This window comes from Herpailurus yagouaroundi, unplaced genomic scaffold (genome assembly GCF_014898765.1).
Source record: "Herpailurus yagouaroundi ecotype Mexico unplaced genomic scaffold, PumYag 141, whole genome shotgun sequence".
NCBI lineage: Eukaryota > Metazoa > Chordata > Mammalia > Carnivora > Felidae > Herpailurus > Herpailurus yagouaroundi.
The window spans coordinates 13418653-13434161 of NW_024412396.1; the positions used below are offsets into that span (position 1 = coordinate 13418653).

The window sequence follows — 15509 nt, forward strand, 5'->3', positions numbered from 1 at the left end:
CAACCTCACAAACTGAAATCATGACCTGAGCTGAAATCAAGTCAGATACTTAACCAACTGAGCCACTTGGGCACCCCGTAAATGTTTTATATAACTTTATCATCTTCTTTAAAAAAAAAATAATAAGGTATTTGGTTGTCCATTTATAAACTATGATTCTCAGAGGTCCTGATTTTTATTTTTTATTAAAAAAATTTTTTTTAATGTTTATTTTTGACAGAGAATGAGCACGTGAATGGGGGAGGGGCAGAGAGAAAAGGGTGCAGAGGATCCCAAGCAGCCTCTGCTGACAGCAGAGAGCCCAGTGTGGGGTTCGAACTCATAAACCATGAGATCACGACCTGAACTGACGTCAGACGCTTAACCAACTAAGCCACCCAGGTGCTCCAGAGGTCCTAATTTTTAAATCTGAATTTCCAATTAAATCGACACTACTGTTAATTATGTGATTCTTATTATCCAAGAGCAATGTGTTTTCGTTCACTAAATATGGGATAGTGAGAACAACCCATGAATTTTTTTACTGGACAATAAATTTACTTTAATCATTTGTCTATTTCTAAGATGAGAAAGAGACAGAGAGAGAGAGAAAAAAGAAAGTTTGGAAGGAGGAAGACCATGAAAAAATTTCCTTCAGTAAGAAAGGGGAAGACTAGACCTCAATTGTACTGAGATGTCTTTCAACATCAGATTGCCCTTAACACCAGAGAGCCTTCGATGCTCAATATTTCCCTGCATTGCCACTAGAAGTATAAGATTGTCAGTCAAAGGGGAAGAATTACTGCATTAAGCAAAAAACTTCCTTTCCCCCTTTTGGTTATTTTTGCCCTTACATACAGAAAAAGAGAAAATTTCTGTTGTAGCCCAACCCAGGGCATCATTCCCCTTGAACCGCCATTCTGTGGCATCCACAAAGCCTCCTGAAAGCTTAGAAAAAGAAGATAAAGAACTGAGAGCATTAATTTTTTTGCTCACTTTCAACGTAAGAATTTAATTAAATACACTTCTGACCAACATCTAGAGGTTCAAAAATGCTACCAAAACTGTACTAAAGTGGAGATGAAAGAGATTAAGAAAAAAAATTCCACTTTCTAATAACACTGGGGAGGAAGAGAAATAGGAGTGGAAGATAACTATAATTACATTCATCTTTATTAATGTTTTAAAATATTAAGTCAACTCCACCTATTTCTACACAACAGCAACCAAGAATAGATTAAAAAAGATTTTCTAACTCCAATTCAGAAGAAACTTGGCTAAATTATGGTATAAGATAGACAACAGAAATATACATATATATATTTAATTTTTAATGTTTATTTATTTTTGAGAGAGAGAGAGCGAGCGAGCAGGGGAAGTGCAAAGAGAGAGAGACACACACACACAGAATCTGAAGCAGGCTCCAGGCTCTAAGCTGTCAGCACAGAGCCCGACGTGCGGCTTGAACTCACGGACCGCGAGATCATGACCTAAGCCGAAGTCAGACGCTTAACTGACTGAAACACCCAGGTGCCCCTATAACAGAACATATATTTAAAAAGGTACCTTTATTTAAAAACAAAATTTTTTTTTCAATGTTTATTTTTGGGACAGAGAGAGACAGAGCATGAACGGGGGAGGGGCAGAGAGAGAGGGAGACACAGAATCGGAAACAGGCTCCAGGCTCTGAGCCATCAGCCCAGCTCGAACTCACGGACTGCGAGATCGTGACCTGGCTGAAGTCGGATGCTTAACCGACTGTGCCACCCAGGCGCCCCTAAAAAGGTACCTTTAATACAGCTTAGGAAACACAGTCAATGGTACTGTAATAGTGCTGTGTGGGGACAGATGGTACCTATGCTCATGGTGAGCACAGAATAATGTACAGACTTGTCAACCACCATGTTGTACACCTGAAACTAATGTAACACTTTGTGTCAACTGTCCCTCATAAATAAATAAATAAATAAATAAATAAATAAATAAAAGGGTACCTTTATTCTGTCAGTGAACTGGTATTTTTTAATAACCATTTCCTGCAACTGGCAAAAATCTCCATTCAATTCTACTCCATATAGTTGCAGTGCTGAACTGTAAAGATAACCCTGAAAAAGAAGACACACTGTGATGCAAATGAATTAACTGTGAGTTCATTTCTACCTAAAATTTAAAAAATCAAACTTAAAAAAAATGGAATTCAATAAAGTAAAAATAAAATGAAAGATAAATAATAACTTGTAGTGTATGTAAAACCTACAACTTCAAGAATTTAAAGACTCTTACTGATCAAGACCTTGATTGTAGCTTATTAATTTCTATTATTTAAAAGCAATCATGTTTTGAAAGATTGATCTCTTCTTACTTTTCCTGATAAAACCGTGCATCAACAAAGTTGGAAGTGAGAAAAGTGATCACATACAGATTCTCTGTTTAATACCCTATTTCTGTAATTTCTTGGAAAGTTTTATCAGGGGAAATCAAGAAAGGAGTTAACCTGTGGGGAATACAATGGAAAATCATGCACAGTCTGACACTAGAGGAAGGTGGCTGGATATGTGTCCTGTTGGGTTTAGGGAAGTCAGTCTGGTGTCTGCAATCTGCCAAAGATAATTGACCAATCAGTCAACAAGAACAATCATGAAGTGACTAGATATTATAACGTATCCATTTTTGGTTGCAATAACAAAAAAAAATAATATGGAAGGAAAGGCAAATCATATTCTGAATATCATTTTACATCAACTAACACCCATGTATAAAGCAGATTTGTATTCACAGCTCATGATGGATTTTTAGAATATGTTCAACAGAACGCATGTAGGTACTCAAAAATTTCTGTTGAATTGGTAACCATATTAATAGGGAGAAAAATGACAATATGTTTAAATTTATTAATGCTGCCACATACCTGCACAGCCAGATTTCTTTCAGCTATATACTCTTCCAACAAATCAGAAAATGGACAAGAGTGGAGCAAATATGGTAAACAATCATAATCTCTAATGTTCTCCAAACAAAACCATCTGACAATCTGTATTTTCTACTACAGATATCATTACTAATTATAGAATGTAAGTCTTAACACTAAAACATAAACTAAGCTCTAAAGAGTTAACTTTCTGATTAGAGCAGCAACAGATGCTGGGAACTGATGGTGCCTGTTTCTGGTATGAGTCTCTACTGCTGTTGGCCACATGTTTTAACAAGTCTGCTAATGACAACCAGAAACCACATTTAAGTTTTTTGATAAAACCATTTAAGAACATTAGAAATACTCGTGATTTGAATTTTTTTTAAAAAGCCACCTTGAAGTGATACTTCAGAAACAAATGTCTCCGTTCAAACTTGAATCACAGAAAGTTGGAGCAAGATGTGTCCTTGGATATTATTTAGTTAGCTTATTTACAGGTGAGGAGCTTGAAGCCAGGATGTTAAGTGACTTGGTTATGGTCATATGTAATTTCCTAGGTTAGGTAAATTTTATAAAAATTTTACTAAAAGCTCTTACCAAACCTCAGTCCATCAGTAGTGATGGGCAAAATAGCAAAGTGTTATGAGGGTCACCTGCTTCTGTTTTGTTGCTATTCCTTCATTTGTGTCACAGAGACAAACTAGTAAAGGATATCAGAGAGCTGGCCTTTGAAATTCCAAGTCCAGTATACTATTTTAACCTCATTATTCTGTGACTCTAATAAATAAAGCCAAGCTGTCACCTTGAATGGTGGCAGGCAAAATTGTTGCTAGCAGGAGAAGAAAGTATTTTCCAAATGTTGAGTGTGTCCACAAGCTGGACTTTACCCCATAAAGGACTGCGCCAAGCCTGGAGCCAACGTCAACCAAGACCTTTCCCGACAGATCAGGGAGGACATGATGATAAATGAACTTCAATTCCATGAGGGAGAAGGAATGAGAAATAAATCCTGGAGAATTAGAACAGAATAAACATCAAATTGTACTTGGGTATTAAATATTCTCTTCTGTATTTTTAATTCTTTTAACCAAATTTATAAAGCATATTTCTTTTTTCTTTTTTTTACTGTTATTTTTTAATGTTTTAATTATTTTTGAAGGGGAGAGAGAGACAAAGCATGAGCAGGGGAAGAGCAGAGAGAGAGGGAGACACAGAATTCGAAGCAGGCTCCAGGCTCTGAGCTGTCAGCACAAAGCCTGATGAGGGGCTTGAACTCACGAACTGTGAGATCATGACCTGAGCCAAAGTTGGACGCTTAACCGACTGAACCACCCAGGCACCCCTCTTTTGTAATTTTTTAAAATGTTTATTTTTGAGACAGAGAGAGAGAGAGAGAGAGAGAGAGAGAGAGAGAGAGAGAGAGAAGGAGGAAGGGAGGGGCAGAGAGAGATGGAGACACAGAATCTGAAGCAGGCTCCAGGCTCCGAGCTGTCAGCACAGAGCCCGACGTGGGGTGCGAACCCACAAATGGTGAGATTATGACCTGAGCTGAAGTTGGATGCCCAATAGATTAAGCCACCCAGGTGCCCCTATAAAGCATATTTCATGTTTTTCTCTTCATCAACAAAGGCCATTCAGAGGTTATTTAGAAAAAATTAATGTGATAATTTTGTACTCATTCACTCTGACCTGTATTAGAGAAGAATAAACATGAAGTCTCTGACATTTAGGGAATAGCTACTTAGCAACCTGTCCCTATCCCTGTGCCCCTCACTTCGTTGTCCTTGGTTTTTCCCTTCTTTTCCCTAGGACTCTTATTCTGTAGGATGCTTCCTAACTCCCATACCATCTGGCTTTCTCCCCTTATCCCAGAGCAACCACAGAACAGCCACACACTACTGCATAGAACACACACTATCAAATGAATGACCATCTCTGGAGTTGTGCAGTGTGGCAGCCCTGACCAACCTAAAATGTGTTCTGGAGTGCAGGAGGAGGCTGGTATGAGGGGAGGCAAAGACATTCCCATAAATTATTTTTATTTCTGAGTTTAATTGCTACAATTTTTTAACTGTCACAAGCCTCCTAGCTCATCTCACTCCATTGTTTGTGTAATCAAGTATCTGGAAGAGCCTGAGTATATTTTTTAAAGACTTGCTATATTATGTTCTACATAATACAATGGTAGGAAGGGGAGATACTTTGGCTATAAGTAATAGATGGTGGGAAAGAAAATGGGAAGCAGGCAGGCTAATCCCTTGGAAGGAAATAAAGCGTTTGACCACTACTATCCTTTTCTGCCTAGAATCCTCATCCTCACTACCCTCTTTGTCACATTAGTGCTTCTGCCTTGGGTTACAGAGTCATCATTAGTGTCTTACAGCTAGACAAGTCCCTTTTCATAGAAGGAGAGTTCCACAAGATGATAGTTTTTTCAGATTCACTGTAGTTATATGGGCTGGCCTGCACACCTAGTCACTACTTACAACCTGATTTCTATGGGAAAATGCATCTATTTTCCCACAAAATGCTTTGTAATTTTCAAATTTCTATGTGTCAAACATATCTCTTCTTTAGACTTCTGCAAATCAGATCTGATATGGTATTATAGTTGTAATTCACTCTTTAGTTTTCCTTTTATGGTTCTTATCTAAGTCCTTTTCTATTCTTGAATTTTAACTATCTCAAATGGAAATTGTGAGTACTATCTAAAAATAGAATCTTAAACAAGTGAATCAGGGAAGTTTAATTCCCCATTATAATATAGAGACAATATATTTGTATTAGCAGCACATTACAAATTTGGTAGTAGTCAACTTTTGACAATGATATCTGAGATCAGTAATATCAACACAAGATTACTTACCTGGAGGGGTAGGCCACTATAAGCAATAACTAAATCTAAGTGACCAGGAAGATTGAAATAGCATGTCTAAAGCAACAGCCTAGATGATCATATCCAATTTGAACAAAGAATATATTAACAGAAGAGTTAGCATATTAGCAGCATGGGGTTAGTCTAGCTTCCCATTTGAGACATAAGTGTTGCATCTTAGGGGCAGAGATGCAAGAGACTTTCTGTCACTAGAGCTGTACTCTCTTATGGACTGGAGATGTTTCACTAGGTCAAATCATGGCCTGAATAAACTCTTTCTCAAGATCATCTTTTTAAGAAAAAATAAAAAAAAAAAAAAGGTTTTTTTTAATGTTTATTTTTGAGAGAGAGAGAGAGAGAGAGAGAGAGAGAGAGAGAGAGAGAGAGAGAGAATGTGAGAGGGAGACACAGAATCCAAAACAGGGTCCAGGCTCTGAGCTGTCATCAGAGCCCAATGCAGGGCTTGAACCCACGAACCGTAAGATCATGACTTGAGCTGACGTTGGACACTTGATCGATTGAGCCACCCAGGTGCCCCTAAAATTTTTTAAAAATGTTTATTTACATTTGAGAGAGAGAGAGAGAGAGAGAGACAGACAGACAGACAGCCAGTGTGAGTGGGGGAGGGGCAGAGAGACAAAAGGGGAGACAGAATCCAAAGCAGGCTCCAGGCTCTGAGCTGTCAGCACAGAGCCCCCTGAGGGGCTCAAACTCATGAACGGTGAGATCATGACCTGAGTCGAAGCTGAATGCTTAATCAACTGTGACACCCAGGTGCTCCCAAGATTATCTATCTCTGTCCTCTGAATCCATGCCCATCCAACAATATCTGGTTACTATCTTTTTTTTTTTAATGTTTGTTTATTTCTGAGGGAAAGAGAGAGACAGAGAGCGCAAGGAAGAGACAGAGAGAGAGAGAGGGAGACATAGAACTCGAAGGAGGCTCCAGGCTTTGAGCTGTCAGCACAGAGCCTGACGTGGGGCTGAAACTCGTGAACTGTGATATCATGACCTTAGCCGAATTCGGACGCCCAACCAACTGAGCCACCCAGGTGCCCCTATCTGACTTCTCAAGTAGATGCTTTTATAAGAACATTTCAGCCCCCCTGCAGTTATAGTTCTCATTGTAAATGAATTAGCATTATGGTTTATCTATGAATTTCTTGTAAGTTTGGAAAGTATAAGTTGGTTTCCCTGTACTCAGTTATTTCTGATTAGTTTCTGGACCTGAAAAGTCACTTCTGTGAAAAGCAGAGAGACCCTCCCTGGAGGCATTAAGTGGCCTAACTTTCCTGGGTTAGATTTCTATTTTGCCTCCCTAGACTTCAATAATTGCTAATGGCTACGTTGGAGGTTGGCCTTTTTCTTTCAAAAACCATTGAATGCCTTGGTCAAGAGTTTGCATACTTGGGCAACTGGGTGGTTTAGTTGATTAAGCGTCTGATTCTTGATTCGGCTCAGGTCATGGTCTCACAGTTGGTGGGATCAAGCCCCACGTCAGGCTCTGTGCTGACAGTGAAGCCTGCTTGGGATTCTCTCTCTCCCTCTCGCTCTCTCTGACCCTCCCCTGCTCACAAGTGCTCTTTCAAAAATAAATAAACTTAAAATAAAATTAATTAAAAAAAAAAGAATTTGTATTCTCATGAAATGTAAAGAAAAGACACAAAATCATCAGGTTTGCATAGTTGAATGCCTACCTAAAGGTGCAGTCTGGTGTGAGCCACACACCATACAGTAGTTTCTGCTCATTTTTCCTTCCTCACATAATGAATCAATAAAGTCTTCATCATAAAGGAATGCATCAACGTGAACTGTGGGTTCTGGCTGCTGCTGTATCTGGTGGAGAGAAGAAGAACTTCAAAAGAAACAAAGTACAAAGGAGTCTCTTTTTATTGCTAAATAAGGCAAAACATCAGTGGTTCATATGCTAAAAATCTGAGAGCAACAACAAGGCACAGAAAGACAAGTTTCACTTATTGAAGGGCAACCCTGCTCTTCTTTCATTTTATTTCTGAGACAATTAGAAACTTTTAAGTTGATGCAAAATGATGTAAAACATGGCCATGAGAAATATAAAAAATTTGAGTTAAAGGAGTATTTTGAGACCATCCTGTCCATCCTAAGTAGTTTATTTTACAGACAAAGAAACTGATACTCAGATTTCTCCAAAGAAAACGACCATAAGAAAGAATTGAAACTAAAACTAATACCACGTTCTTCTGAGTCCTACATGTCAGTGACTACCCATCAAAATACTTAGCAAGTAATCTTAGCCCAGAGACAAAGTTTTCAAATAATAAAGATGTTAGTAAAATTTCTTGCTGACAATTAATAACCCTTTATTAATACTGGCAAAACATGATATAATAGCAAGTGGCTACAAAGAAAAAATGTCTGATTCTTTTTACCTTAACTATAATAAAGAATCAACCTATTTACTTAGAGACCTACAAAATTATATCTATACCTATACATACATGAATCTGTTATACGTGTGTAAAATGTATGAACATAACACAAGGACCAGAAAGAAACAAAGGAAGATAAAAATCATTTGTCAGAATAAGGGATTATGGGTCAATGATTACAGGCAATGAATATACTTTTTCCTTGTTTCATATATTTTGGTATATCATGCCACTGATACAGGACTGTCTTATTAATAACATCCAAACTATATTACAAATACTCTCTCAGTTTTTATACTATTCACTACTTTCCACCTTTGAGAATCCACTCTGAATGACTGGATGTTTACTAAGATTTGCTAAGTGTTCACAATGTGCACAGCACTATCAAAAATTTATGGGATTTAGTTCTTCTGCTTAGGAATTTGCATGCTGAAAAACCACATAGAGAGTTGCTGTTTTCAGATTAGTGGGAGAAGGATATTAGCTTTGCTTTAGGAAACAATATTCCTAGCATATGTACCCCATAAGAGTTGAGATCTGAAGGGACTTGAATGAGAGAGTTGTCTGGATAAGAAACATGGGACTTATTTTAGGAATAAAGGAACTGAATAAGCAAAAATTGTACAGTGCAAAAGCAGGAGAAGGAAACAAAAAGATGAATTTCACCTTTGATAAAAGTGAAGGAAATGGAACAGGAAACAGAAAACCAGGACAATGATGTAGGCAGGACCAGATTATGGTTGGGCCTTGTTCTGTAGGGGGGTGGGGATGGGTTAAGTGCTTGGCAAACAGGATGCCCTCATAAAATATTTGTTGAATGAATGGGAGCCAGAGGGTTACAGACTCAAAAGAATTAGGGACATGGCTGAAGAACCAAATGAAATACTGTTTAAAGCAGAATTCAGGACTAATTAGACCAGAGAGGCTGTGGGATTAGGGAAGAATAGGAGTATCCTCAAATAGCACTGAAAGTAAATTAATTTAATGTATTTACTTTTTGGAGCGCTAGATGTTCTGAGGAAAGCATGGTTTCTAGAGGTAAGCAATTCCGAAGGTCTTCTGCTATGTTTTTCAACATAATGTCATTATTATCTTGAGTGAACTCATCAAAATCTCCTGGGGGAAAAAAAAAAGAAATATCTTTTACGGTTTTGGTCATACCTAAGTTAATACAATGGACATATTTTCCATCAGAAAGCATCAATTTATAACAATAAATAAACCTTCTAACCAATGAAATATTCAAATTCTAATAAACGTTCCATTTCAAATAGTGAATTTTTCTTTTTCCCAAATTGTTTGAAAATACAAAACTTGACTATTTCAGCCTGTTCAAGAAGAACAAAGGAATTTAAAATATATATAACATTTTAAGGGCACCTGGGTAGCTCAGTTGGTTAAGAGTCTGACTTCAGCTCAGGTCATTATCTCTTGGTCCATGAGTTAGAGCCGTGCATCAGGTTCTGTGCTGACAGCTCAGAGCCTTAAGCCTGCTAAGAATTCTGTGTCTCTCTCTGCCCCTCCCCTGCTTGTGTTCTGTCTCTTAAAAATAAACATTAAAAATAAGTAAACACATGAATAATATGTAGTATTTAAACTATTTTTACTCGAAAATAGCACTGCCATTAGTTTTTTAGGGTCTTAAACTCACCAGCAAGTGGTTAAATATTCCTTCTCAGACCATACAGATCTTAGTGTAGGAGGCATCACAGAGACTGCTAAGAAGATAACTAAACTGAGTATCCCTGCCTCCAACAAAATGTACCTAAGCCTTAAGATAATAAGCACTAATGGCTGACACCAACTATGTAATAAACTTAACAATGACCGTGATGCTCTGCTGCATTTGAGCAGCAGGTAAAATTATCATTAAAACTGTATTTCTGGGGGTGCGTGGCTGGCTCAGTTGGTGGAACATGCAAATCTTGATCTTGCGGTCATGAGTTTGAGTCCCTTGTTGGGGTGTAGAGCTTACCTAAAAAAACAAAAAACAAAAAACAAAAAACATATTTCTTTTTTGAGAGGGAGAGAGAGAGAGGGAGGGAGAGAGGATCCGAAGAGGGCTCTGTGCTGACAGCAGTAAGCCCGATGTAGGGCTCAAACTCATGAACCTCAAGATCATGATCTGAGCCGATGTCAGACACTCAACCAACTGAGCCACCCAGATGCTCCAAAAGAAAATATTTCTGATGGCTATGGCCTACTTCTGGATGATCTGGCAAAAAGTGGAGGGGTAGATGAGGTAAGGGAGAGTATGTGTAGCAATAAAGATGGGGAAGGTCTAGTTAAGAGATTGACAGCTGATGAATCTAGGTGAGGGTATAAAAGGGGTGTTTATTGTTCAGTTGTTTCTACTTTTAGGCATGTTTAATATTTTCTGGTTCTAAAAAAGTATTATTTCCAAGCAGCTCATATGTAATTTTAAATAGAATGTGACTTATCTGAAAGTAAAATATTCATAAAGTTAGCTACCACTTGGGATGCCAAATGTAGACTGGAAAGTACTACTAATGAAAATATTTTACCTTTCTCTGAAAAGACTTTCTTATACTGAACTCTTACTAGAGTAAAAGCATGCCAAAGGGTCTGTTTCAAAATAGCTGTAGAAGGAAAACACGGAGATCCTGAAGGTTAATGTCATCTGTCTCCACATTCCCTGCCCCCGAATTGTGGGCTGTTTGTAAGTAAGCTCATGATTTGTTCTTAAACAAAAAAATAATTCTTGTGTTGGTTCAGAATGCTATTATCCTGTCACTAATAACAATTAAAAGTTACAAGGCAGGCCAATGGCAGCATAAGGAAATAAGCGGAGGTTTTCTGATTCTAAATAAAGATACTCTTCTTTTTCACTGTATTATTCGGTGCCTTACACACAAAGGATCTTTCTCTGCATAACTTCTCACTGAGCAACAGTAATACAAAGATTCAGTTTGCTGAACTGATGTGAGAAGGTCTTTGAGCTTTTTTTCTTTCCTCACCTATCTAGCATAATGTTCTAAGCTGTTGCTTAAAGTTATTTCTAGAAGGAGACAAAACATAAAATTATAGAGAAAACAAAAATACTATTAAAATTCATTCCAAACTCTTTTAGGTGGAACTTAAACAGCATCTGATATGTGTTTTTCAAAAAATTGGCCTTTTCAATTGTATTTGTAAAATCTAAGTTTTCTCAAGGTGTTAATTAATATCTAACATCTGCTTAGCTTCCTTCCCTCCATAGATAGAACACTGTCTGGGAGTCTCTATGACTCACATTAATTCTAATAATATCACTCCCACCAGTGATCCTTAGCAGGTTCTCTCAATTTGTAAATGGTATCACTAGAAAAGCCAAAAAAAGTCTCATTATGTTAAACTAAGATATTTCCTATCCCAACTTCTTTGGATTTAATTCTGTAACATAAGCAACCATATTAATAAAACATAGTTTTCATGTGGGTCTCCCTTATAAAAGGCAGCCCAGAGACTCCTGGGTGGTTCAGTCAGTTAAGTGTCTTGACTGTTGATTTCGGCTCGTGAGACTGAGCCCCGAGTCATGGAGCCTGTTGAGGATTTTCTCTCTCTCCCTTTCTCCCTCTCTCTGCCCTTTCCCTGCTCATGTACCTGCATGCTTCTCTCTCTCAAAATAAATTTAAAAAAAGTCTTACAGTGAAAAAGGAACTTAGACTATGACCTATTACCAAATGGCCCATCCATCTATGCATCTCTGATATATACATATGCATACACAGACACACACAGACACACAGACACACGGAAACACACACACACACACACACACACACACACACACACGATAGTTGTTTAGTCTTTGCTTGAACGTATTCAGGGACAGAATTCCTTCCTCATGCTGAGCCAGAATCTGACTCTGTATAACATTAACTCATTTTTTCTGAGAGGAATCATCACCTTTAACGCTATACAACATTTACTGAATGAACACTTGAGGCATGCTAGACTTGGTACTTTTCACACACTATCATTTAATCCTAAAAATCCTATAGGTGGTAACTATGATTATTTCTATTCTGTAACAAAAACAACGAAAATATGAGGTCAGAGGTTCAGTTACTTGCCTCAGTCATACTGGCCAAAAGGTGGAGTTGGGGTTTAAATGCAGGGCTTAGTCTGAACTCTTAATTACTACATCATAGCAAAGAAGGCAGCTGGCTAGTAACAGTTCTCCTATCACTACCATAATCTTCTCTTCTCCCCACCTCTGACCAGTTCTCCATATGATGTGGCAGCCATATCTTTTGCCATCTGCTTGCTGTCTTCTGGACTTGTTCAACAAAACCCTTTAAATATAGCCTTGGAACTCACATTCCCAATCTAGTTCTCTAATCCATGGCTACCTTCGTTTATTCTCTTCTTCTATCACATTGTGGAGGCTAGGGCCCTGATTACTACTGCTACTGGGTGATTAATAAATTTGGAAGCGATGGTGGCAGTGGAGGCCAAAGAGTGTCTTCAATAGTCATATGTAAAGATCAAGGAAGCTGGAACAATGACAGATGGGAATGGGTGCAAATTCTAAGCCATCACAATCGATTTCCAGCTGTCTCTCTGGTGAAGTATGTTTATTTGAGAGTCAATACTTCAATTAATGTGAGCATTACCAGTTGAGAGATACTATGAAAAGGTGTATTAAATTCAGTCATTTAAAAAAGGTAGTTATGAATGAAGACTGCATTTGTTTAACCCCAATACCAAGGATACCAAGTGAAAAAGAGAACTGGCACCTCTTACCCTGAACAAACTCTGATTCAACCACATTCAAGGGTAAAGAGAGATTTTTTCAGTTACAGCAATGATTCCTTTTTTTTTTTTTTTAAGTTTATTTGTTTTGAGAGAGAGAGAGAGCACAAGCAGGGGAAGGGCAGAGACAGGGAGAGAGACAGCATCCCAAGCAGGCTCTGTGCTGTTAGCATGGAGCCTGATGTGGGGCTTGAACTCATGAATTGAGATCCTGACCTGAGCCAAAACTGAGAGTCAGACTTAAACTGACTGAGCCACCCAGGGGCCCCAAGCAGTAATTCTTCAGTGTGGCCCTAAAGAGGATCTACATATGGGACTTATGTGGTCCTTAAAGGGCCTAAAGCTGTATGCTCGGTTGTATACATAAATATATTTTTCCAGGAAGAAAGTTCTTAAGAGGTTCAATAATTATAGCTAATATTATTGAGCACTATGGCAATTTTTAGTGCAAGAAGGCTAAAATTAGTCTTAGTATCTGTAGTGGTTGGCAAATAACTTCTGAAAAGAAGAGCAAAACATTTTTGCCCTAATAATGGCTATAAGGTTAAAAAAGCATGATATGATAGGATATTACTGAAGTGTGTAAATCTGAACTTCACGTTATATCGTTAACTATTTACTCTGTTATTAAAGTGGAATTTCTTAAAACATCATTTCTAAAGGCTGTGCAATATTCCACCATTGTGTATTTATTTAACCATTCACTTCTAATGCACATTTAGATATAGCTCTAACTGTGAAAAATTAAGGACACTGCAACTGACATTTTGGCATTCATCTTCTCTTGCATTTCTGATTATTTGCTTATTGTAAATGGTTAGAACTAGAAGTACTTAAACATTTTAAAGGCTCTTGCTACGTATTGTCAAATTTCTTTCCTGAAAGATAACACCAATTTACTTTAACAGAAAAGAATATGTGTTTCATTAAACCCTGCAGCAGTAAATATTACCATACAAACTTTATTGTTTTAATTTGCATTTCCTTAATTACTGGTGAGGCTGACATCTTTTAACATGTATAATAGCTATTTCAGAATGTGTGGTAACAGTATTATGCTTGGAAAAAGATTAAAGAAAGGTGTTAGTTGCTTGACAGTAAAGTTTTTCTCAAATTACACATGTAGGTGGGAAGGGAATGGAGAAAGAAAAGTTGCTCTAAAGGTCAACATTAATTCTTTAAAAATTTCCTACCTATATTTAACTAAATATATGAGTAAACAGAAGTCAACAAAACTGATAGTCTACGAATCAAGCCCCACTTTTTATACCTGGTCAGTATCAAGTCCTGCCTTTTTTGCTTGTAAAACCTACTTCCTCTTTATTCCCACTCCAACCACCTCAGCCACAGTCATCACTTCACACTTAGATACTAGGACAAACTCATGACTAGCCCCTTGATCTTGGTTCCCCTACTATAACATACCTTGTACATCTATTTTAAACTAATCTCACTGAAACCTCACTTTCATATCACTTGCTTCCCTTACAATTTTTGGATGTCTTTCTACTTTCAACCTATCAAATCTTCTACTAGATATTTAAGGCCCTCTATATCAAGAGTCTAACCATCCTATTTTCTATCCTTATTACCCCTAACATAATTTCTGCTCAAGACAGGCAAATCTTGGGGTGCCTGGGTGGCTTAGTTGAGTGTCCGACTTCAGCTTAGGTCATGATCTCGCAGTTTACAAGTTCAGGCCTTGCCGTCCTGCTCTGTGCTAACAGCTCAGAGCCTGGAGCCTGCTTTGGACTCTGTGTCTCCCTTTCTCTCTGCCTCTACACTGCTCATACTCTATCTTTCAAAAACAAAAGAGGCAACTCTCCCCAGTTGTTTTCCATAGTCCTTCCCATTCATACTGTTCCTTTCAACTGCATGACCTAGCTTTTTGCAATAAGGGCCTGTCCAAATTATTTTGTGTCCATGAATTGCTTCTTTTTTTAATTAAAAAAAATTTTTAACATTTATTTTTTGAGAGAGAGAGAGAGAGAGAGGGAGGGAGGGAGGGAGGGAGGGAGACAGGGTGTGAGTGAGGGAGCGTGAGTCCCCAACATGGGACTGGAACTCGCAAACCCGAGAGATCATGACCTGAGCCCTCCAGGCACCTCTCCATGAATTCTGACCTTCGACCTCTAGCCTTAACTTATCCATATTCTTACATCTAATGACTTACAATGCATAAATACAAGGTTTTATGCGCGCGCACACACACACACACACACACACACACACACACACACACAACCTATTATTCATTCATATCATGTATTACTCTGAAGTCCCTACTGAAATTTTGAAAATTTATTGAGGGGACTTCTGGTCCCAGACAAGATGGCAACTTTCCTCACTTTCCTTTGTTCCTCCCCTCTAACTACAATTAAATACCCTGGAAATAATTCAACAGGCAATTATAAAATAGGAATTGGAAAGCTAGAAAGAAGGTGAACTGTCTAGGGGCCTTAGGACTTAAGAACAGTCACTGCAGTGAGTTCCCTGGATTTTCTTTTCATCTTCCATGTAGCTTGGACTAGGTACCAGAGAAACCAATACCAGAACCACTAACAGGCATAGGAGG

General features: G+C 38.0%; 1 protein-coding gene across 4 annotated transcripts in view; it reads right to left on the reverse strand.

Moving 5' to 3' along the window:
• Positions 1 to 15509, reverse strand: part of LOC121031648 (uncharacterized) — a 47516-nt gene that overhangs the window by 17495 nt on the left and 14512 nt on the right. For all 4 annotated transcript variants that reach the window (XM_040476924.1, XM_040476926.1, XM_040476922.1 and 1 more), the window contains exons 2-5: positions 9171 to 9292; positions 7463 to 7601; positions 3778 to 3899; positions 1974 to 2084 (exon numbers count right to left, since the gene is read on the reverse strand). In XM_040476924.1, coding sequence (XP_040332858.1) covers positions 1974 to 2084; positions 3778 to 3899; positions 7463 to 7601; positions 9171 to 9292 — 494 coding nt within the window. The remainder of the gene's footprint in view (positions 1 to 1973; positions 2085 to 3777; positions 3900 to 7462; positions 7602 to 9170; positions 9293 to 15509) is intronic.